This window comes from Kryptolebias marmoratus, linkage group LG4 (assembly GCF_001649575.2).
Source record: "Kryptolebias marmoratus isolate JLee-2015 linkage group LG4, ASM164957v2, whole genome shotgun sequence".
Lineage (NCBI taxonomy): Eukaryota > Metazoa > Chordata > Actinopteri > Cyprinodontiformes > Rivulidae > Kryptolebias > Kryptolebias marmoratus.
This window is the reverse complement of record NC_051433.1, coordinates 14,420,280-14,445,425: the sequence shown is the minus strand read 5'-3', so window position 1 is coordinate 14,445,425 and position 25,146 is coordinate 14,420,280. Positions and strand designations below refer to the sequence as shown.

Below are 25,146 nucleotides of genomic sequence, written 5' to 3'. Positions count from 1 at the left end.
TGGTATGTGTCTGTGGAAACTACATGCTGGCTGCATTAAAGAGAACAATAATCCAAACATTTTAAAACAGTTTAAAAATGGCTGAAAGTTAACTGGAGTTCCTTGTCGGGACTGGGACCCACTGAGAGTCATAATACAGGTGGAGGGTCTTGAGAAGATCTGTGCAGTGACATATTGACCGTTAATTGTTACAAACAGCTGTCATAAAATAATTATATGTATATAAACATATATAAACATATACACGTGTAAAATGGTAAGGCTCATTATCAAATGGCTTATTAACAATGTTTGTTTGTTTCAACAAGCAGCAGTCAGAGTCATGAATCTGCAACATTTATTTTGTGAGTCAAAAGCTGAAATTTTTTAATTATTTATAAATAATTATTTTTTCTGCCCTCCTCCTCCTGTGCTGGTATCAGCCAGACGGACCAGTCAGGGCTGGATCCAGTGTGATCAATAGTTTATTGTGGCTAATCTTATTTGGTAAGATGGCATTTTATTCCATAATTTAGCAGTTTATACACCGACTGAAATCAGCCAAAAAACCCTGAAACAACTGCTCTCATATTGTAAAATCGTGACATTTTCAGCCACAACTGTTTGTTTTGTAAATCTTCAAGGCGGTCTGTGTACACCTAAAAGCAGCCGTAACGAGGCTGTTCAATTCCAAGAACTGACCACATTAATAAACACAACGCCGAGGGAAAACATACGTGCAACAAAGAGACGGAAAAACAATATGCAAGAGTGATTTCTACTTTTATTTAAATTAAATCATAAAAGTACTTTGAAAGCAGTTTTTAATATTACCCAAAAACACTAACCTTTTTTTTCTTCTGAATTAGATTTTCGTCTCTCATTAATAAATCACTATATATTCATAGGTTCTAGGCTGTGAAAAAAAAAAAAAACAAACAAACAAAAAAAATAATAGTTCAATCGCACAGTAGGACAAACAGTACTGAAAGCATATCTAAGACGTGGCTGTAAACAAAAGTAAAAGGCACATACAAACTGCAAAAGACACAGAATGGTACTATAAAAAGTGACAGAATGTTAGATACACACATACTTTAAATATATGTTAGAATTTTGTCAGATCCCACCCGCCTCCTCCCCCCCGTTCATGGTGAAGTAATTTTTTCTGGTTTTTATTTTTGCAATCATTTTGTAGGAATGTTAGATAATTTGTGCAGATTACAGAGCTGATATTGGTCATGTGGAGTCATGCAGAACAATACAAGGTTTGGCTATGAATGATCATCCGATGTAAACATTATTTAAAAAAAGAAGCACTTTTTCTTCTATCAATCTTATTTATGTTCACGCCTTTGCTTTATTGTTTTAAAAGAAAAAAAAAAAAGTTTCACATGATTAAAAGCTGAACATTTTGGAATCTAAATAGAATCTAAAAGTAAAATTTATGCATTTATATAAAAAGGTATCCTTTCCATTCTCTAGTAATTGAAAGTAAAGAAGAAAAAAAAATGAACAAAAATAGAATAAATGATTTTTTTTCTTTTTTTTCTCTTATTTTCAGTTTTTTTCTTTCTTTTTTTTGTGGTTGAAGCCCAAAGAGTTAACAATACAAGCGGCTGGATCAGCGGTCGTTGAAAATCTGCGAAGCTTGTCGGGGTTTTCAGTTTCTTAGGTGTTTTTTTTTTTGTTGTTTTTTTTATCATTTTGTTTTTTATAAAAAGCAGATCAAAGCAGAAATCGTGGTTAGACAGTGCAGTCATTCATGTGTGTTTTCTTCCCCATATCCTGGTCATCAGAACTGTTCAAGTAATCTAAAACAGAAAAAAAATCAATTCATTAATTAATGAAATCAGTCATGTCCGGCATACTTTAATGAACGAACCGTGCTCACCATGACTCTCTGAAATGTTTTTAGAACAGGCCGCAGTCCTTCAGGTTGTTCTTAATGATGACGTCGGTGACGGCGTCGAACACGAACTGCACGTTCTTGGTGTCCGTGGCGCAGGTGAAGTGGGTGTAGATCTCCTTCGTCTCCTTCTTCTTATTCAGGTCCTCGAATTTGGTCTGGATGTAAGCCGCAGCCTCGTCGTACTTGTTGGGGCCTGAGAGACACACAGTTCCAGGAAAACTTGATCACCCTGCGAACTCGAGTAAAACCAAACCCGCTGATAAAGTAACACCGTTCTCTGCCGTTTCTCATAAAAAACAAACAAAAAAAAACTCGTTTGAGCGGTTGTTTGTCTCTGTCAGCGAATAGGCCACAAATCAATTTAAACCTGAAAAGCCCGGTAATGACAGAAAATCATTAACAGCGGCAGAATAAAAATAAAGTATTTCCAAAGTTCACATAACATGACCTGAATGTGACCTTTGTTGTCGGTTTTCTACACCTGCTGCAGAAACATCCTCATCTGAGCTCAGCTAACGCTTGGCTAACAGTTAGCTCATCAAGTCTGACTCAGAATTAAACTTCGTTTTTCCAAACTGAGGTGGTTCAAAAAGCTAGCAGCAACAGGGAAGATAGTAACAGTTTGTAAGCTTTCCACAGAACCAGAAACTTCAAAAAGATCTGAACTGTTTTTTAAAATGATCTTAATGTTAAAATTATAAAATCCTTGAGGAAATGAAAGGTCACCTGCTGCCTTCACGCAGGAATTTTAGACTGAGATCATCTTTCGGTCAAACCTTAGAAAGAACGTTCTGAAGAATCTCATGCTATATTGTGAGATGTCACGATCAGAGAATGTGTCTGCTACTACCACAGCTATCCAGTTCTGGTTTGGTACTCTGCGTGTATTTATAAAACTACATTATTTCCTGTTGTGTCACAATCAGAACAGGTTTTCTTTGTAATCCACAGACTTGTGAAGCGAGATTAAAAATGCTCTTTGGCCGAGTTGGCAGTGGCTGGTGTTTGGACTGAGCTGCTCAGACAGTACCAGTGTACTCGGGGAAGCAGATGGTCAGAGCGCTGTGGGTGATCTTCTGCTCGAACAGGTCCTTCTTGTTGAGGAACAGGATGATGGACGTCTCAGTGAACCACTTGTTGTTGCAGATGGAGTCGAACAGCTTCATGCTCTCATGCATCCGGTTCTGAAAGCGACGGGCACAAACGGAGAGACGAGAAGATGATTAGGCGACGAAAGCAGCAGCCGCCCTCGCCACGGCTTTTCCTGGAAATGGGCTCTACAAGGAAATGCAAATAGTTGTTTTTGTTTTGGCTCACCATCTCCTCATCCTCAGCCAGAACCAGGTCATAGGCGCTCATGGCCACACAGAAGATGATGGCCGTGACGGTCTCGAAGCAGTGAATCCACTTCTTCCTCTCCGACCGCTGACCTCCAACATCGAACATCCTGCACAGACACACGCAGAGTAAACGCGTTGTTTTTAACGAGACAGCAGATGGGACGGCAAGCAGAAGAAACGCCACAAACTGAACAAACTTCGTGCTCTCTGCCTCTTCCTTGTTTTAGGAGAGAGGGTCTGTTGAACATAAATCAACGTTTTCTTTTCCCTTTTTTTAAATGCTGGCATTTTTGTACAGTGCGGTTGCCATGGTAACAGGAGGACCTAATACAGGTTGAGGCATGATGGCTGCTGGATTTTCTTTAAGACGTTGCCCGACTTGCTCATAAAGAGGGAGGTGAACTTGGGGGGGGGGCAAGCAGAACTGTGCCAGACCTAAAATCTCAACTGTTCAGTATCAGGATGGTGTGTATCAGCTGGCAGTTTTAAGGGTGAAGAGTGTGACCAGGTGACACGCCGTCTTTGACACTTCAGACCTTCTGCCGAAAGAGTTTTCAGTCCCTCGCTCTCACAGCTCGAGGCTGAGTCAGCAGAGATCCCGAAACACTGACACTGTTTATCTGGTTTACGTGAGCAGGCTGCTCGTCTCCATCACTGTTTACACCGTTTTATTCTGTATATACTACAAGGTATCAGAGTGGCTGCTAGAGATTAACATATCTGGCTTTCACAAACTAATATTCACAAATTAATAACATACCACAACAGGAACCTCAATATTTATACAGCAGTGAAATAGTCTACAGATCTGATTAAACACGTTTTAAGTTGTTGCTTTTGTCTCCATTAGATGAAAAGTACAATGTGCTTGTGTGTGTTTTCACTAAAACAATGATGGATACATCATTACCAAAAAAAAACTGATTTAAAGAGAAAACATTTCTACAAAAAAAACAAAAGGATTTCTGAGAAACATGGGCGAAGACTGACAATTAAATGAACAAACAAGCACCACTGCTCTGCTAAATCATTCAGTGGTAAATATTAAGTCACTAAGTGTGTGAGTAAGACAACAATAAAAAATTTTTTTTTAAAAACTTGGCTTATTTTTTTGCAGATACGTATCAGACTGCATGACATTAATGATTTTCCACACTAATTTTTTTTTTTTTTTTTTTAAGTAATACACGGAAACACGCAGTTCCCTTTGCTGTCCAGTTACCGTTTGGATACAATGAGTTGTTTGGGTTGAAAACATTTTACGTTGATAAAGTAAACAACTCGTGGAAAAAAAAAAAGGGTTATGTTGGGTATGTTCAACACATTTGGACTTTCCAAAAACAGGGGACACCGTGTGCTGCCTAAAACAGGCATTAGTGATAAATATGTGATGCATACGCACACAAACACATTTTCTATTATGCTTTGGAACAACCTCTGAATAACAGCTGTTACTGTTAAAATAAAATGAAACAGTTTTCACTAAAGCCCAAAATATGTGCTTCCCCCCCACACACACACACACACACACTAGGACTACTGTAATACAGATTTTAAAGCGTACTGGTTCCCTAAATATTAAGTAACCCAAACATATTTATTTTCTCAGCTGTGTTGCTTCAGAAGTGAAAACTGTTCTGCATGCTTTATTCTCTTTTATGAAATTTGTCTTCACGAGATAAAAAAAATGGAAACATTAAACAGTTTTGGGTTTTTTTCAAAGTGCTTTCTGAAACGGCTCTTTCGATTCTGACGTTCGGAAAGTGAGATGAAATGTCGAACTTCACCTGAAGGTCTCACGAGCGGTTTTTGCACACTAAAAATGAGCCTGAGCTTTTGAAAAAAAAAAACAGCGCAAGTGGTCTCACTTGAAGTTGAGCTGCTTGAAGGTGAAGTGCGTTTCCACGATGCCGGTGGTCTTGACACGAGTCCGCAGCACATCCTGCTGCGTGGGGATGTAGTCTGGCTGGGCTATCCTCTCCAGGTCATTTAGGTAGCTGACAGGAAAACACAAAGATTTTACATTTATTTGGGGAGATTTCTAATCACAATAGATCTGTATTATTTAGTCCATGACAGTGTAGTGAGGAATATTTGTTGCTAATGTTTTTCTCAAATAAGATAAGGAAACATTTTAATGTAGCCTTAAATAGCAGATTTATCTCTAATAACACAATGTAATTAATTTTAAAAAATGTAATTGTGAAGTTTGTGTACTTAGAAATCTTTTAAAAACTATTTTTCTAACAGTCTGGATGTCAGATACACATATCAGGCCATCAGACACAAACGTTACGGATGTTTACTTGTTGTACCATCCCAACCACCAGAAATGGACAAAACTGATTCGTTTCGGTAGCTGTAGTGATTTCTCTTTACTCAGTTTTGATTAAATTTGTTAGCAATCGGTCAAGGGAGTGAATATAACATTTTGCCAGGGCAAAACGAAATGACAGTTATCAAATAAAAGATTGACTTTTAGATAAAAGATTGACTTTTGAGCTATTTATTCCACATGACTGAACACAAAATCGTAATTTCTGTCTTGTGACCCAGTATGCAGACATATAAAAAGATTGCACAAGTACATACAAAAAAAAAAAACTAATCCCAGACAACTCAATTGCAACTATTTTAGCCTTCACACCATTACCTTATGCTGCATGTCTGAGAGTTTAATCATCATTCTCTGCCCACAGAGAAGTGCTTTAAGGTGCTTTTATAGTCGGCACATCAGACGTCGGCTTCGCTGTGTAAAGTCACTGAGAGAAACAGAGTTTGGCTCTTGGCTGCAGTGTGACAGAGGCTCATCGAGGCACAAGTGATGGTTTCATAAGAGATGCTGAAACCATCTTACCACGTGTAAGATCATCATTCTTAGAGAGCTATAAAAGTCAGAACCAGAATCTGATCGTTTATGGGACACAGATGTGTGAAAAGGTTAGACTTGTTCCACAAATAACTCCTCCCACATCCATTAATTTCACTGCACAACCCCGCTCTCCCCTTTTATTTTTTTGTAAACAAACCCAGCTCTGAGAGAACAGAGGCCTGTGTCAACGGGAGGCGTGCTTCTCACCTCTTTCACAGTTCATCTTCCCGTTCTTCTTCTCTGGCTCTCATCAGGTGCTCAGACATGAATTAGGGTCCAGGGCAAGACTCATTTAGTCCTCCCTTACATTAACCTCCCCTCTCAGTGCTCCATAAACCCTTGATGAAACCCTGTGCGTTGTCCACCGTTCCCCGGTGCGAACTGTGAGGCCGCGTGTTTCCAGGCCCCTCCTCAGCCGTGAAGCAGAGATGGAAAGTTGATTGTATGAACCAATGCAAACAAAAATACTCCCCCTGGGCGCTCAATTTTGAAGAACGATCATATCTGAAACACTTTATACTCTGACAGGAAATGGCAGAAAATAAAAATGCTATAGTATCATAAAAATAAAAATAAAAAACATTTTAAAAAGACAATTTCATTCATGTTGCAGCTTACGGGAGGACTGCGACAAACACAAGAGTTTGTATCCTCCAGACTTCTATAATCAGCACATCCCCGAGGATTAGATCGATAACCATCTCTCGTTTCTTACCAGCAGAGTCCCACGTTCACCCCGTGCTCTCGCCGTTTCACCGGTAGATAAGAACAACGCGGCTGACAAACGGAGCACTCAAGAGATGAGAGCCCTTCAGGTAAATTAAGACTTTAATAGGGGAGGCTGAGACTGATTGAGCCGATGCCGCCGATTACAAACCGCTTTCTAACAGCAGGGCCACCTGATAAACAATATCTTCCACGTCGAACGCACAAACTGGAAATGCAAGGTGAAGAGGATTTTAATTGAGGGGAATGAACGAAGCAGTTAAGTTGGCAGTTGTGATAAAAGCTGGATGGATTCTCTAATAACAGAGGAAAGGAGCTCATCATTAGCTGCAGAACACTGGCTCATCTTTGATAAAGTGAAGGCAGATAACACCATCAGACAACTGATTACTACTGCCACAGAGAGTTACAGTGGAAGTCATACTATCCATGGCAGACAATAACAGTTTGATAGGATTCTGTGAAGTAGTTGTCAGTAGTTACCATCTTACCTGTAGTAAAGAGAAGTGTTAGCAGACTGAGTTTGGAGAAACGAGGATAAAGTGTCATAAAGGAGTCAGGCTGACAGAGAACCAGACTGAGGCCTTTCATTCAGGAGATTTTAGCCACATACATCAACAACTCAAACTTAAAATTAAAATCATCTGTGTGCGAGCAAATGGTACAATATTGGATTTTAAACCTCTATGTTTTTGCAAGATATTTTGTTTTGTTTGTTGCAGTTTTCTCCACTGAACAACGCCTGTGTCATGACAACATCACGTGTGCTGAAGCTGCTGGTTGTATCCGTCAGTCAGAACAGCCGACACTCGCAATTGCAAAAGGTTTAAAGTAAAATACCGTTTGTTTGCACCGGCATGAAATTTGAGTACATTTGGCTGAAGCATGCAATAAAATTAGCTTCAGTCTGATTGGCTGTAAGTCTGACTCCTGGATGAGGATTTAACCCAGTTTTTTCAGTTCACTAAGACTTTTGTCCTCCACAGGTGAGATAACTTCTTCACAGAATCCAACTTCAAAAAGTCTGAACCCGTAAGTATCAATAGCAAAATTCAAAACCCTTGTTTGTTTTTTTGGCAATTGATAGGCAGCATTTTTGATTTTTGGTACAAAACAATATTTTTCTGGACTAACTGCAAGTCCTGTTAACTGTGAGCAAAATTAGGAAACAAAATAATCCAAGGTAAATCCCTCAAGGTTGTGTGGAACTCACTAGGATGCGGAGTCATTGAGCTGGTACTCCCGGGCCCGCGTGAAGCAGCTCTGGACACCGCCGTCGCTCCACAGTCGCTGGATGATTTTAGACATTTCCTCTGGCAGGTTGCCCTGCTCCTCTGCAGCTCCAGACAAAGAAAACAGCTGGCGAGCATCATCCTGAGGGGAACACACAAACGCACAACAATGCAATTAGATACAACAACAGTGAAGACGTGAGAAAGGCAAAGAAACTGATGAGAAAATAATAAATTATGCACGATCAACTAGATAAAAGATGGCACCAATGATCTGGCCTGATATAACAAGTAGTTTTAAAGTATTTTTGACTCTCAAAAACTTTTTTAATCCATATAGACATTGTTTTTGATCATGTTACAGAGTTTCTTACCTAAACCCAGGACATTTGAGCCATTAAAACAACATTAATAAAAGAAATTAGCTTACTGACCAGCACCATGAAAAGGGCAGAAAGTGCACCACTATGACCCTTGATGTTTGACAAAAGTCAATGACGAACATAAACTTTTGATGTCAGCTGTGGAGGGTAGACTTCCACGTACTGGTTAACCATTAGCTGACCCTCAAATCTATCGAGGCTTCATCTCACAGTCGGTTAAAATGGCCAGCATACCACATGGTGCCTTTTAATGGTCAAGATTTACGAATAACTAAATCCTGTTAATAACAAAAACTGTTCTTTGTTGCCAAGGAAAAATGAAGAACACTGTGTACATACACCCTCCTCAACTAAAGCACTGAGCTGTCAAGATGTAGCTCTTAATCCATTTATACCCTCAGCTCTGCAGGAGTCTCTTTATGAGAAGGTGCAGAGAAAAAAAATAAAATAAAAATTGTATCTGCTTTGTTTTGATGCTTTTGAAGTGTGACTCACAGAAAGTCTTCATAAGTGCTAAAGCGACAATTAATACTTCGGTGGTTTCAGGATAAGGACATGAAAATGTCAGAACATTTGAGGTGATAATGGAACACGAAGCAAATTCCAATGTTTTGATGGCGCTCAACATGTGACAGATGTGACTAAAACCACTAAAACTGGGAAGCAAAACTCGGACTCAGCAAATGATGATCATCATGGTTGCATTGTTTCTGATTGTGAGATTTTTACCCCGAATTCGAAAATGTTTCAGGAAACTTAAAGCCACAGCAACAAGAAAAAAAACAGGATTTTTTTTTTATCTGTCCAGCAGAGCCTGACATGTTATTCTGGCAAATCTTGACATGCAAAAAGCTCTTTACTACATAAAAAACAAAACTCTTGGTGTTTGTTTGCTTGCAAACCCCCTTAAATCTAAATCTGATGTAGTACAGGACAGTGACACAAACAAGTTGAGCAGAAATGTATTTAGTGGAGTTGTTGGGCTGTGAAAACCGTGAGCCAACGCAGCTGTCTCCCTTTCTTTGCAAACATCGGGTTTTCAGCTTTACTTTGATCGGAGTCTTGGCAGATTGCAACTTTTAAAAACTGCTGATAATGACCAAAAGTTACTCAAATAATCATTTAAAGGAAAATGCATACCTTATATTTACAAAAAATATAAAAAGGGAACATTTCTACATTATAATTCTTTCACTCAGTGGTGCTCTACTGTAAGAACACCGTTTATCGTTTTCTGTGTTAGAAAAACACATGAAGGGTCAGAAAACACACAGCTCTGCAGGTCTACCACCTAAAAGCAGCCTGGATTTGATTTTCTAGGAAAACTATATTGCATCATTTAGAAGAAAGTTTTGAAATACATAAGTTGCAGCCTCAAATCTTAAGGGACGAAGATGGGAGGTCAGGATGAAAGGAAATAAAGAATCCAGTGGTGAATACGTACAGTAGAGGCATATTTTAACACTGAGAGTATCTTTTAGCCAGATTCCTGCAGGCATCTAAAAATAATGACTGGAAATATTATGCAAAATTAAACTTTTTTAGCATTCCTGTTATCAGTCCACTAATCTGACTCAGTGAAAGGTTGTGGATTGTGAAGGCTCACCACTCTGGAACTGTCCTCATACTCGATCTTCAGGTTGGACATGGCTTTGATGATGGCCATGATGGACTGGATCGTGTTGCTGTAGACAACTGCTCTGTACTGCTTACACTCATCCTCTGAGTAGCCATCCTCGTGAATAATCCTGAGGGGAGGCGGAAAAGGCCAGGTGATTAAAAAAAAAAAGGCAACAACCGGAGAAAATTTATGTTAAAATCAAGGCTTCACGATCAACCATTACACTGAATATACTGTCGCATAAAATACTGAAAGGCACAAATTGGTTACGCTTGAGGGACCATGCACCGATGCATTTTTGTCCAACATTTCGCAGCAATTATTCTGCCAAACCTATTTGTTCTTAGAACAGTCAGATGTTATTTTGCTTCCTTTAATCTTTCACTCCAAGACACTAAAACAAATATTAATTTGCTTTTGGAGATGCGGAAAAGAAAAAGCTCAAACAAAAAGGGGGCATGTGTCGGAAAAAGCACATGGCTGAGAAGGAAGCGGCTGGGTTGGAAACCAAACAGAACCGTCTCCTCTGGTGTGTCGCAGCCAAGATGTTCAGCAGTGGTGCGATGCACTGAATAGGATCTAATTAAGATTCAAGTGAGCTCGCTGTGAAACACTACGAGGCTCAGCCAACATCACTGAAAGCCCACGATGTTTTCACCCTCGTACGAACTATAAAATGATCTGTGAAGCAATTAGAAAGCTTGTTGCTCAACCCCCTCTATCTGAGGGCGCAACATTTTCTCAGCGCGTTTAAACAAGTCAACTGAAAGTAGTCGGTACTTATTTGCACAAATTCACAGCTTTAATCAACATATGTTTGGTTGTATGTTGACATACGACTTAACCTACCGAGTCTTGACTGGAATGTTATTATTTTTCCTTTGGTTCAAGTCCAAAAGTAAAAGGTATTACACCGTCAACATCTTAGTTTATGATTTACAATTCAGACTAAAGAAGTTTATAATTGACCAGGTGAAGGAGCTCCACACACCAATAAACAATGCCTTGAAATCCTACTGAAATCTAAGGTTTGAGATAACCTTTGCCAGGTCTTTGGTTTTATACTTCTCAGTAGTTTAGTAAAATTTTAATTTATGACCTTTTTGATCCGATTCTTCTGATTTAAGTACTTAGTGACATAATATTAAAGTAACTAACATCTGGAGTGAACCAGGACATCTTTTTAGTTAGTTGTTTAAAGAAAAATGTTTCATGCCTTTACTGCAATTCTGTCATTTTTAGGAAACTTGTAGACATAATTATTGAAGGAAATATTAGTTATTACACGGCTGTGAGCGTCACAAGCATGTGAACCTGTCAATTCAGTTGAGAAGCTCAAAGGTGGGCTATGCAGTGCTTTTTGTCTTTTAGATTTTTTTTAAAGGAATAAAAAGGATCAATGATGTTCTGAGGTGGCTAGATCCCATCCTGATCTTGACCCAATAGACATGCTGGGAAAGTTCTACAAGATCAGGAGGCGAAACAAACCAACAACCCAGAATTAAAGCTGATCTTCACGGAGGAACAAGCTAAACTTTGTCTGAGCTAATATGCAAGACTGATTTACTTTTATTAGACTCGTTTACCAAAGGCTGCACAGAAGGTCACATCAGATAATGAAGGAAATTAGCCATGTAGACGTTGCAGAGCACAGATACAGTCATTATTCTTTAATAATTAAGCAACTATCGGATTTTCTCTCTTTTGTTCAGTGTTAATATCCACGTTTACTTGTAGCGATATGTGAAAATTTGATTCTTTTGGGTTCTTATTTCTGCAGAAATGTAACAATTTCACTACTTTACCATGGTCTTATTTAAGTGACCACCCATGTTTCCAGCAAAGTACAAAGTGTATCTTTTAATGGATTTACTGCATTCTTGACACACGTAGAAAACTGAGGGTTCAAAACGAAGGAAAAAAAAGGAAATGCATATAGTATTCTGTGTATATTGCAACAAAAACAACAAAAAGAGATGTGTGCTGCACACATATTAGGTTGGAATTTAAGAAGGGAGGAAAAGCAAAACAATTAGGAGTCACTCACTTCATCTGCTTCACAATGGTGCTCTTCCCTGACTCTCCAGCACCTGCAGAGAGAACAAAAACAGCCAGAGGTTAAAAATACGCTCCTGTTAGCGGAGAAACGTAAACAGGCAACCAGAAACACCGTCTCACATCTGGACCTTTGTCTGCCTGCCCTCCTCACACCACACAGCTCTGCTTTCAGCTGGTTTTCTTCCTGGACAAGCCTTCTGCTCAGCACATAACATTCTGCTGTCCTAAATGTTTAAGCTGTTGTCGTCCTCCACAACAAGTCAACAACTGAATCGACACAAACCGCATCTCTTTCCTCTCCAAGTTACTTTGTCACAGATTTTCACGGAGGAGTCCAGCTTTGTCGGGTTTTTTCTTATCCTCGGTTGTGTTTGTTCAAACAGCATGAAGGGACTGAAGAGACCTCATCTGCCACAAGGAATCTCAACACTTCACACACCCAGGGGTGCCTGTCAGTACACTCTCCATTCACACTCGCCCCGGGGTGAAGTCTTTCTGGGATGACCCTCAAAGCACACCACTACACAGCAGGCAGTGTGCACAGCGAGGCCTCTGGGCAGGGACAGAAATCTTCCGCAGACAGCTGTCAGCTCCTGCCCCTCCAAAGAAACAGGAGTGCCGACCGGCTCATAAGACAGCTGCTAAACATCCAAAGACTAACCCTGAACAGGGGTGAAGTGGGATATTAAATATGAGAGCAGAAATGCAACATCAAAAAAAGGAGCCAAGGTCTGAGCTGACACAGAGGGGTGAAAAAAAAAAAAGTTTATTTTCAAACAGGCATACTTTAAATCATGATTTGAAAGTCTGAGCTCTTCTCCCACAGAAACCTTATTTTTTCAAGTTTTAAAATTTGATTTGACAGTAATGGATGACTATTTTGTCCTAATTTAGAACTTTTATTTATGTATAAATTATGCCTTTCTTAATAAAACTTTCTGATTAGTTTCTGCTGAATAAACATGGACGCATGAGATGCATTCAAAAGGCAAAACAGAAGAAAACTGAATTTCGCTCAATCTAAATCCCTAAAAATAATAAAATAAAATAAATAAAAAAAAAATCAAGAATTTTACATTTTCAATTTCTGCACTAAAATCAAAAAGTAGGACTAACATCTTTATTCATACTAAAAAAATATATACTTTCTTGACATGTGAATGGCTCACTTTAACAGACTTAACAGGATTTTTTCCCCCATTGTGAAAGTAGCAAAGACGTCTAACACTTTCCTGTAAATTGGACAAACATATAACCTTAAGGCAGACATGTCAAACACATTTTCATTTATCTGGAAATTTTAAAACAATCAACTATAAATACAGTAGCTTTTTTTAACTGGAGGCTCTGTGTGGAAGAGGTCTGACACCAAATGCAAATCCTGAACTTTCCGATTCATCCTGCCGACTGATACCATCAATCCTGTGACGTTCAAACATTAAACTTTATCTGATCTGCGTCTAAAGCATCATTATGAGCGTGTCACCACATCCCTCTTGGACCACAGTGGATACAAAGTACAGCTGCATAAAAACTCACACATTACAAATTTTAATATACTAGTTTTATAACAGTTTGGGGAAACATTTTATGACTCAGCCCTGACTGGACTCTTCAGGACAGTCATTAGCAGACACAACAAGCAACCGGTCGATAGACTGATCCTTGTTTTAGGTAATTCAGCACAAACTCTGCAAAACATTGCTTATGCAAAGAAAGTAGAAGATTCTGTGGGAATAAATAAATACTGTCACTGCCTAGCAACAAGGCAACATGTAGGACATTTGTGACCATCTCTGACTCATGGCTGAAAATAAGAAAGACTGCCTCAGTCTCCACATTCATTTCAGGCATTTAAAGGTGGTGTATATACATGTTGTGAGCAGGTATGCATATGAAGAGCATCTGTTTTCATACATGTTGTAGAAGAAAGCCAGTCTCAGAACAAAGATATGTGGTCTTTATAAACAGGTAGGACTTCACAAAAAACTTCCTGCAAAACTCATGAAACTGCCTTATTACCACTGATGGGCAACAGTGTAGCTGTCAGAACATGAAGATGGTGTCAACTGGTGCAAAAAAAAAAAAAAAAAAGACTCCATCTGTTGCAGGTCTGACCAGTGATGGATGGACAGTTTTCACAAACTGACAGAGGGTGTCATTACCAGCGACACATTTAGGCCACATGATGATTTAACTTGGTGACTGGGGTCCTTTTTTGGACACATTCCCACCATGGTTTCAGGAGTGTGATTGTAACAAAGCTGAAAAAGGGGAAAAAATAACTAATTTATAAACTGCACAGGCACCATGGGACTCAGGATTTTTTTTTGTTTTCTGTGCTTCATTAGGCCCAAAATAAATGCATCCACATTTGGGTATTGACTGGTACATGCAGATGAGCAAGCAGCTCGACAAGTGGCCTGGCAGTAAAATTTAATTAATATTATCCCAGGAGAAATTTATGCTCTCCCACTTCACAAAACAACACCTTGAAGGAATGGGAGTTAAACCAGCAGGAATCACAGCCTGAAATTCTTAAGGCTTCCGTTTTACTTGCTTTAAATAAGATGAAACTTCCGACACCGAGGGGAATACGACTTTTGAGCTTTGACTACAAGTCTTATGGAGTTCTAGCTTTACCTTGGATTGCATTTTGCTGCTTTACATCTTGAGGGTCCCTCTGATCTAAATACAATGTTTTTCAGCTGCATTGGAGAATTATGTTTACATGCACAGAAATCTTATAAATCAACCAGATTAAGAGCATACATTAATAAAAAACTGCCATGTGTAAAGCCTTTTCTGATAACCTTAACTAGGTCACGTTTAGAATATTCAATACTCAATTTAAAACAGTTTAATAAATTTGATTAGAGTAAGAAGAATTAGACGTGTATGCAGCTTAACTGTGGTATTATGTCCTACTAGAGTTTTTCTGTGTACACTCTCTACTGCAGAGTCAGTGCAGAATATGACTGCTTCATGGGGAAACCTGAGTAAAGCTCTGTCTTTTTCAGGGATATGGATGTAATGAAGGCTTTGAATGCTGGTGAGGAAGGGGGGGGAGGAGTAATATGTAATGCGATTACCATCATCGATTGGCTCTGCAACATGTAAGCAGAAATACGAAGGAATATCCCATATGTAACTCATGTCACAAAGATCACAGCCCCCCGTTTCCATATTAAACAAAAAAAAGCTTCCTTGAGATGTTTGGTTATACATAATTTATGCCATGTTAGCTCATCTTTTGTTGTTAAGTTTGACTGTAGGCTATTTTTAACATTTGAGTCATTTTGTGAGCTTTTGTGTTCAATTTTTCCAGTTTATTTTTTTTTACTTGCTTACATCTTTGCAACAAAAACCTGCTCATTTAGGACAGTCAAACTTACACAAATCATGATGTTATGATGGGAAGGGAAAAAAGAAAGATTTACAGAAGCAGATCAGTGAGCTAAGATGAGTCATGTCCTTTACTCCTTCAAGTCTGCAGAAGAAGCGGAAGCAACAGAAGAGAAATGCATATGTTTTCCATTGTTTATAGCAAAACTAAAGCTGCAATTTTGGCCCAACACAGAACAACATGGCTCCTTCTTTCTCCCGGTCTCACTACGAAAAACAAATATGTCAAGCACTACTAGTCAGCGGTAAAGCTACAAAGAAGTATGCTGCTTGTGTAAAACCGAAAAAAAAAAAAAAAAAAAGTAGTAAACTTGCAACATTTTTGCAGGCCAAATGACATCATTCTCACCTCAGTTAAACCGGTCTTTTACATAAAACCTCCTCCGACAACAGCAAACGTTTTGTGGCTTTACATAAAATGTGAGAACAGACGCATCAGGAAGTCGGCCTGTTTTGCGCGTGGAGGTCCTAGCTGTGTTTTACGCCGCTCAATGTGTTCAATTTTAATCATTTAAAAGATAGTGGAAATTTTCTTGCTTCACAAGTTGCAGATTCTCAGATTGCAGCGTTTCCAAACCAGACTGCCTGCTGAACTTTCTCCAACACGTTCAAACTTCACTGAGCGTCCTAATTAGAGTCAGCTAAAGCCACATTTGTACCGGCAACTGGAAGGACAGCACCACCAACGGTCACTGTCCAACGCACAGAACGTCTTTGAGGTGGTTGTCTTATCAGTTGGCCTTTCGGTTTCGTTTGCTCCATACTGGGACGGCGTTTCTGAAGCTTCGTTTGATCATCAAGCCAAGAAAACAGCATGAGCCGTTTTAAAATGCAACAGCAGTCAAACAGCTTGGACACATCTACCTATTCATTTATAATGATCCATTTTTAATTTGATATCTTCCAGGCACACCTGAGCTATCTGGAGCTCTGTTACTTAGTGAAACAAGACAATATGAACATAAATGAACAAATAAGGAGGAAAGCTACTTCCAAATGTTAAATGTTAGAACTTGAAATAAAGAGCTTAAAACAATCTACTTTTCCCCCCCGTATTTATCTGCAGTTCCTAATCATAAGCCTCTGACAGCCTTGAGCTTAAAATGTAAATTTTTCAAAGAACTTCCCATCACGGCATTAAATCTTTCACTATATGCGTGGAAGGATGTGCGTGTGTTTGGAGCAAGCCCGACCTGCTCTGGTGGGACGGGCAGCGAACGCACAAAGACGGCAGTGTGGGTTCTCTGCGAGCTGGAAACACAGAGCCGCTGTTGATGTTTGGGCCGGGACTATTCCGACCCGATCAGCGCTCGGGCTTTTCACACTGCTCCCCCTTCTTCCAGGCAGGGTGACAACTAACTGCCTTCACAAGCCACAGCCAACCCTCCTTATCGGGACTCGAGAGAGAAAATGCTTAAGGAAACAAGACAAGAGAAATTAAACTTCATCGCCGACAAAGGGGATCTTGTGCAAATGTCGAATGAATGTATGTTGTAATGGAGTCGGAGTGACAAGAACACTGTCCATCTGAAGGGGCAGACTGGCAACAAATTTTAAGTTTTTTTCCTCTTTTTTTTAGGGCTCTATGATGCTTCTTTGCCCTTAGCAAAGCAACACAAGCCAAAACTGTTAAACCCATACGCTTTGGTTCAAGTTCTGCTAGCAATGTTTCAAAAGTTACAAGGATTTTTGATCAGTTAGTGCTATATATCAGTATAATAATAGTTCTTAATGATCAAAGTATCAATTAACCTGTAATTTAAAAATACAGTTTTAATTCCAGAGCACTGAGAGCTAGAATGGATTCACTCATTTGGGGGTGCAAACTATTCTCCTTAGTGAATCTTTTCCCAACGGATGCTTGGTAAAAGCAACAATAAAAATACATTTTTTAGATGGCTGGGTGACTGAAACAACCCGGGTGGTTAACATCCCAAGCACCATAACACAAGGGTCAATGTTAAACTCAAACTAACAGAACTAAAAGAGAAATATCTCCATGTTATTCTCCTTCATCTGCATCCTTCTTTTAACAGACTATTTTCAGCATACCTCCACTGTCAGGATAGTTAGAGAAAAAGATCTAATTAAGCTGAAGAATGTGATCTGTTGGCTTCACAGCAAAAAAGCGAAACAACAGAAAATGAATAATCATTAAATGACTGTCAATCATTCACTCAAAGTCTGACATGAAACTGGTCTACAGAAGCCACAACAGAAGGGGGTTTAATGCAACCCAAATCAACACCAGAAGTTTCAGGGTATAAGTGTTGGCTTTTCTTACATTAAAAAGCGTACATTGGGTTCCTGACAGTGCTGTGGCTACGTTCTGCACATGTGGGTCGTTCCCAAACAAGTTTAGTGAATCTGCTTTGTTGGGGGTGTAAACACTTCAAGTCCCTGATCTACCACTGTGCATGAAGCAAAAAAAATTAAGCAACAAAGGAAGCTAAAAGGACAAAATTGAAGAAAACATCTGATAAAGCATGAAGAGTATATTTCTCCAATCCTCTACTGAATGTGTAATAAGGTGCCTCCCTGGTCTTTCCTGTCCCCAGATCTGTCAGATAAATGAATACTTGTCCTCTCTGTTCGCTGGATGAAACTCAAGAACGCAAAAATATTTAAGCTCCACTCTGAAGAACAAACACTGCATGTCACAAGGCTTTGAAAAATTAAACCTAACACTTTAACTTTATTCAAAACACATCCCATTACCCATTACCCTTAGAATGCCGATTTCACTGGCTGACAGATTTTAATTAATCTTGTGGCAACTGAACATGTTTGCATAGGTCCGACGTCGTCCCTGGTGCGTTTCTGAAATATTTTGTGTCATGTCTTTGACAAAGTGGGAGCTTGCGTTAAAAAAACAAGTTCACTTTCAGCACAAGTATGTGCCCTCACAGTTACAATAACGAGCCCGCAAAGAATAACAATTAGCTGCAGCAAGAATGAATTACTTCAGTGTCTGAGCCAAAAATACTTTGATACCATTAAAGATCTGCTTTCTGCCTGATTATTTCAGTATTTTCAACTGTCCATTCACCATGTTTTAGTTCAGTACAATAAAATCTGTTCATTAGTTATGTTAAGAGACAAGTAATGAGAAAACCGTGGCTCTAAAAGTAGCTGCAGGGCATTTAGTAAATGTGGAACTAACAAACAGCAGTGACGGGGTGCTGACGGTGTCCTCAGGTGAAGATCAGTAACGCAACCAAGCAGCATAACAGGAACTGTTTAAGAGGAAGCAAAAGTCAAGAAAAAACAAAAAAAAGGGACAACGTTTGAAAGAATAAAATTTACACACAATGTCACTTTAACACCCCAACCACACTACTCTGGATTCTAAATTTTAAAAATTCTTTCTAGGAAAATAAAAGCGCAGAAATTCTGCAAAAGGTGGAAATACCTATGCCAGGCCAGCAGGTGGCAACACCCTCAAAACTACAGAAAAAAATTGAACGGAAGACGATCCCAAAGCCACTGCAGCTCATTTGTTGGCGGTTTCCTCTCAGTAAATATTCTTTCCAGTAAATGCGCAAAGTCATTTGGTGACAAAGTCTGAACGCCCACACGCTCACAAGTAAATAAAATTTAAAAATTACAAAAACTGTGTGTGTGAGGAGGTTTCTATCAACTGCATGCTCAATACTTAAAGAGCGTGCACAAAGGCACAAAGAAGGCTATGACGTCATTGTTTTTACAAAAATCCCTGTCAAGTTTACATGGATACAGAGTTTTTATATCTCTATTTTATAAAGACTTTGCCGAAGTCTTAAATCTTCTTACCAATAACTCATTTACATGCAAACACTCGGTGCAAACAGCAGAAAAGGATTGTTTTGCAAAATATTTAAGTTCATGTGGACAAAGTCTCAGAAGGAACAAACTTATTATGTATTAGACTTTTAGATGAACACAAATATCGCCATCTTTAATAATTTAATAGTTTTTCTTCACTATTCCTTGCCAACTACACAGCGATCTTCAGAGGCCCCATGCCGGCTGCTTTTCTGAGCTACACGCTCAGAAATGCACCAATCTGGACTCGTGAGCAGAGGTTCTCTGGGAGACACATGTGGATCTTCCTATTCTCAGAGCCAGTCTTGGGAGGAAATGGTAGCAGCTTGCATGAGCGTGTGCGCGCCCGAAAATGCAAAATAGAAAAAAATAAAATAAAATATGCATGCGCACATGCAAACAGTCTTATTGGTGTGAGTGAAAGCCAGGGACGGAGAGAGGCAGTCTCATCCAACAGATGGCTACAATGCCTTGGGCAAAGATCAAGTCTGGACAGCCCGGTGACATCTGCTGCCAAAAGCAGAAGGATGAAAAGACCAATTGCACTTCCAACTATGTATGCTGAGTAAATGTGACCAATGCTGAATGATACTGGCCAAAGAGGGGAAAAAGCTTTAAATTGCGATAATTGTGATTTGGTATTTTAACAATTTTATAAGAATTTAATAAATCTAAAAACATTTGCCTTTTGCTTATATGATTTAATGTATTTTATCTGGGTTGACCAATTTGTACTTTTGTTCACAAAGTCGACTAATTTGAAGACAATTCTTTGTAGGGATGCGACTTAGCAATGCATCATTTATTAATCATCCGCAGCATGAATTTTTATATCTTCCTCAGTTATATTTAGCTGAAAAAGTGATGAGAAACTTGTTTAAAAAAGTAATAAAATAAAGGGAGGAGAAGCTTGGAAAAGAGAATGAGACGGACATAATTAGAGAGAAAAATGTAATCAATACAAATTATTAATAAGTGGTCCCGATAATTGTGTACATCAAATCGGATGCACTGAAAAGCCACGAAGCATTACATCTTTCTGAAGGCAGGGACGCTGTGCAGACATCCTCCGCTCGTCGGTAATCGACCTGGATGTAAGGAGCAGCTGATGAAAGGCAGAAAGGAACAGACAGCAGCAGGTTGTATGATAGACCGAGGACAAATAGAGACTAAGGCTCAGGAAAATGGACTGTTGAGAAGAAACCAATAAAACAGGGAGATGAGTCAGAGTTAACCTTTTATAAGAAGAGACAGAATACAGGAACTAATAAGAGGCAAAAGTGAACAGAAAGAAACGGGCAACCTTTAGTGGATGAACACTAGACTGATGTCATGCTGAAAAGTAATAACTGCTCAGACCCTGGTTTTAACATTAAAACAGATCTGATGTCTTTAACTTAAACATGAATATCAGGCACAGATGACAAGATAACCTCTAATTCAAGTCAGCCACCACTTACCTTGAGTTAACCTATTATAGTGTTTTGTTTTTGTTTTTTTAATGTTGAGTCAACATCTCTCCTGCCTCATTTTGTCAGCGCTGATTTGAAAACTCTCCACCCGAGACTGAGCACCAGCGGTGACGAGGTTCAATATAGAGCCGGGAGCAGTAATCATCCCACACCAGGTAGAATGACTATTATTGATGCTGATTTATTTATTTATTTTCTCTGAGATGAAAATGTGCCAAGCAGAAATGGTGCTGAAAGTTCACAAGGTTTTTGTAACATGCTTCAATATGGAAGTCAGACCTCCTCAGCAATGGAAACAATCGTAGTATTGACATGGTCTTTTCTGAAAGGACTGACAAACGGTTTCAGGATGCTCATCTAAACTGTTGTGCATTTTAAATAAAGCTTGTTTGAATATTCCCCGTGGTTTCATAAGACTAACCGAATCAATAAATTCTATAAAAAGACAATTTCCCAATTAAAATGTCCATTTGACTTAAGGTGGCATTTTGTTTTTATACCCCGCCCAGTTATCAAATGAAACACAGCAGTGAATGTGGTAAAGCAGTTCACAAGACCTGTGTTTCACTAAATGCTAATAAAATATAATAGTGAAGTAAAGGTGTCTAAATGTTTCATTGATGTGACAAAGATCAGAATACTTTATTTGGTTCAGTTGGATTGCTTACCTGAGTTATGATCTTATTTGGGCTTGGGTGTTCAGAGAATGCCTTTTATAGGAAGGAGGTTCTCCGCTCAGGGGCATCTACTGCGTCACGGGCAACTGGGAAATATACTCCTGATGCATTATACATCCATCCATCCATCCATTACCACCCCCACCCCCCCTGGACTAATCTTTGTACTCAGACAGATACCTTCGTATGTGGAGGCACACAGACACAAGAATGAAGGAGAAAGGTTCAATGAATTATGAATTGATGCTCGTTTCAGCAACAAGCTGAGGAAGGAGCATGCTTAAAGCATTAAGATTGAAAATACGCTCAGTAATAAAATCTGTACAGTAAGAAAACAGTAAAACTGGAAACTTCTCGAAGCTTAAGCTATTTCAAGAATGTAGGAATTATGCAGTTTTGGGCTTTATAGGTGGCAAAAAATAGGAAACTAAAAGGTGAAGACACAAAGACAGATTTAACTGAATAAACTTCAGTACGAGTCAGTGGTAATTACTGCAATTACTACACAGAATACAAGTTCGTCCACACAAGAAACAATCTTCAGGGATGTAAAGTTGATCATTAATTAGATTCTTATTCATTTTATGTTTATTCTTTGTGTTTTACACACAATGGTGGCTAATAAAGCTTAGTTGTTTCTTACATACACCGTACCCCTAAATAAAAGAAGAATGTTGATTTTCTTTAAATCTAAGGAAGGACTTTAAAACAGATGAACGAAATGTTGGTAATATTAAAGAAAACTAACTTTAAGACCTTAGGACCTAATCTTCTAGCCATAACAAAAATTGATTTAGCTTTCTTTTGGATGCAATTAACTATTATGAGATACATAAAAATACTTGGTTATATTTTAAGCCGCATCTGTCTGAATCCATATAACAATCTGTTTAAACTTTAGTTTTTTATTTATTCTTTATTATTTAAATACAGAAATGCTTTTGATATAGAGGGTGACTGATAGTATTGCACCAAAGTCTTGCAAATATTTTTCATACTGTGCCTTAAAGGAGAACAGTGATTTATTAAAGTGATCTTCTGCAATAGTTCTCCGGTCTTTCTGAGCGGAATCTGAAAGCAATGTTTTCAATATAAAGAAAGTATTATTCTGTCATTATACCCACTGTATATTTTTGTCTAATGTATTTGTGTATCATCTAAGTAATAAAAAAGAAATGAGAATACTTCTGCACAGCGCCGTAAATGCTGTAACTTCTCCAAAACGATGCCTTGAGTCGAAGCGAGACATTTAGAAGTAGCTTTTTTTTTTTTTGTAAGTTTTAAGACTTAAGCGTGAAGACGGTTGTTCACAAAGTCACTGGCCTTCTCGTCTGGGCAGAGATAATTATTCCGAGCTGAAAGGCCATCCATCAAAGAGCAGACGAGGAGACGGTGGCTGCGCGTGACGACCTGCCCTCTCTGAGCCTTAAAAGAATCAGATGCTGCCCTGGCCTTGGAACCTGGAGACATGAAAGGCCCCGAGCAGACTGGCCAAAGCAAACATTATCACTCAGCATTTCATCCCGACTTTAAACGACGCCCAGCAACATGAATCAGTGTTTAAACATCGAATTCAAACCTTTTCTCGATTAAGGGCAACTTAAATATCAAATTAGAAAAGAAATCAGTTTTAAAAATAATGTACATATTAAGACAAAATGTTCCAAAAGATGTAAAAAAACTGATGTTATTCACGGTTATTAATGAAATATGTTACAGCTAAATAATTTTTGGAAAAGAACATATTGTTTTAAAGTGCAACTGTGTCATTCACATTGAATCAAATAAATCTGTACATGATCTGCAAAAATACAGTAGCACCCAAAAAGAGGTATACAGTATTTAAATCATATTAACTATCAAATTAGCAATGTGTCGTCCTTCATTTCATTGTTTAGCCCATACAGATTTAAAGTGCTAAAAGATGAGCTTTTTATCCCTCCATACCTGCCTTGTAAGTTTCTATTACACACCTGAAGGAGTTTCTTTAAAATAATATTTCTGGAGCAGACTTTGAGACATGAAGAATGACCAATCAAAAAAAAAAAAAAAAAGACGTGTTATAAAACTGGAATTTATGCTGCGCTACATGATGTTACTGACTCAATAGTTTAGTCATAAGGTAAAAAAAATATTATTCCCTATTGTGCTTTTATCAAAATCATGAATGACTAATTTGCCATATTGTAAAATATAATAGAAGGCTTCAGATCTAAAACGTGGCCCTGAAAAGATCCATTAATGTACTTCGCATCTTGAAGGAAGTTTCATGAATTAATGAATAACATAGGAAATCAAAAATGAACTGTGGAGAAGATTGCAGAGGAAGGGGGGTGGGAAAGGCAAAAATAGACAGGAAGTTTACTCCTTCTGTGTCACTATAGAAACCTCTACTTGCGAGTTGAAGGGTGGGGGGGTGGGGGGGGAGCACAGGAAATGAAAAGAGGAGGGGGGAAATGGGAGCAATCTCAACAATTTGCACGTTTTCGTCGGCGCAAACAAGCAGACACCTAATTCACTGACATCTTTTCACGGGGCGTAAGAACTCGGGTTGACTTGTAACATTAGCCACGGGTTTAACCTTTCACTCATTTAATTCGGCAAATTCAGAGATAAAGTTTTTATCTGACTGGTGCGCCGAGAGGCTCTAAAGTGTTGCCGCCTTTGACTGAGAGGCTCAGCAGCGAATCGTAAACACAGAATGGTAATAAGCTCACGACACAAGGAAAAGGCTTCACTAGAGTTAAATACTCCAAGCATTTAAAATGAGCTTTTTTTGTACATTTCTGATGTGGAAACATTGCTTCTGTACGAGGGTAAAAAACAAGAACTTGAAAAAGAAGCTTTATTGTATCATTAACCAGTTGCAATTGGAATGTTTGCATGCACGCACTTTGAGATGCTTAATCACAAAAGTAATCAGCATTCAAAGGAATTACATCAAGTCTGGGACAAACTATAAAAGCTTTGCTGCAATGTCTCAGCCTTAAACTGCAGATCATAATGCTCAGACCAAAACCAACACACGATCATTTCAAAATACAAAACACATCACTGAAATGAAGCGCTTTCAACGCCTAGTTGTGATGTTAGGAGGATTTCATCTGAATTAAACAGTCATTGATTAATGTACCATCGGACTAAAACATGAGCAGACAACCTTCTCCCAGTAGCTCAGTCCTCCGAGCTGCCAACGCGTTACGGCTCAGGGGAGAGCTCATCTGTTGCGTGCCGACTGAACGAGCGCACTGAAACTAAACGTGCAGGGAAGGTTGTAGCAGCACTGACATATCTCTGTCCCCAGGGAAATGCCTAGCCTTGTCAAACACGGAGGCCTGCTCACCTGCAGAACCTGACTATTTTAATTTTTAAAAAAAAGACTCCTCGCCACATGCATCCCCGGTCTGAGAGCCTTGACCACTCAGTGGGACATAAACCGTGCTCTCTCAGCTACAAGGATGCAGCATGACAAAGACAAATGGCAAAAGGACCGGTGATGACAGTTTGTAACCAGATGCAGAAATGCCTCCCTTTCCCTGCAGTCTGACCAAAGAGTGTTCTGCCCTTTTCCATCCCTCACACATGGTGACTGATGGACAGACAGCCGCAGCCTCCACCAAATTCCCCCTGAAAACACAGCTGTTCTCTCCGTTTGAAATGTCAGA

General features: G+C 39.0%; 1 protein-coding gene across 3 annotated transcripts in view; it reads right to left on the bottom strand.

Moving 5' to 3' along the window:
* Window positions 1–1,608: 1,608 nt before the first annotated feature.
* The window catches only part of LOC108235740 (guanine nucleotide-binding protein G(i) subunit alpha-2-like), a 50,578-nt gene continuing 27,040 nt past the window's right edge, over window positions 1,609–25,146 (bottom strand). For 2 of the 3 annotated variants that reach the window (XM_037975520.1, XM_017415936.3), the window contains exons 2-9: window positions 12,113–12,155; window positions 10,051–10,192; window positions 8,043–8,203; window positions 5,100–5,228; window positions 3,209–3,338; window positions 2,922–3,075; window positions 1,874–2,084; window positions 1,609–1,793 (exon numbers count right to left, since the gene is read on the bottom strand). In XM_037975520.1, the coding sequence (XP_037831448.1) occupies window positions 1,894–2,084; window positions 2,922–3,075; window positions 3,209–3,338; window positions 5,100–5,228; window positions 8,043–8,203; window positions 10,051–10,192; window positions 12,113–12,155 (950 nt within the window). In that variant the 3' untranslated portion in view covers window positions 1,609–1,793; window positions 1,874–1,893. The remainder of the gene's footprint in view (window positions 1,794–1,873; window positions 2,085–2,921; window positions 3,076–3,208; window positions 3,339–5,099; window positions 5,229–8,042; window positions 8,204–10,050; window positions 10,193–12,112; window positions 12,156–25,146) is intronic. The other variant, XM_017415938.3, reaches the window with a different exon arrangement.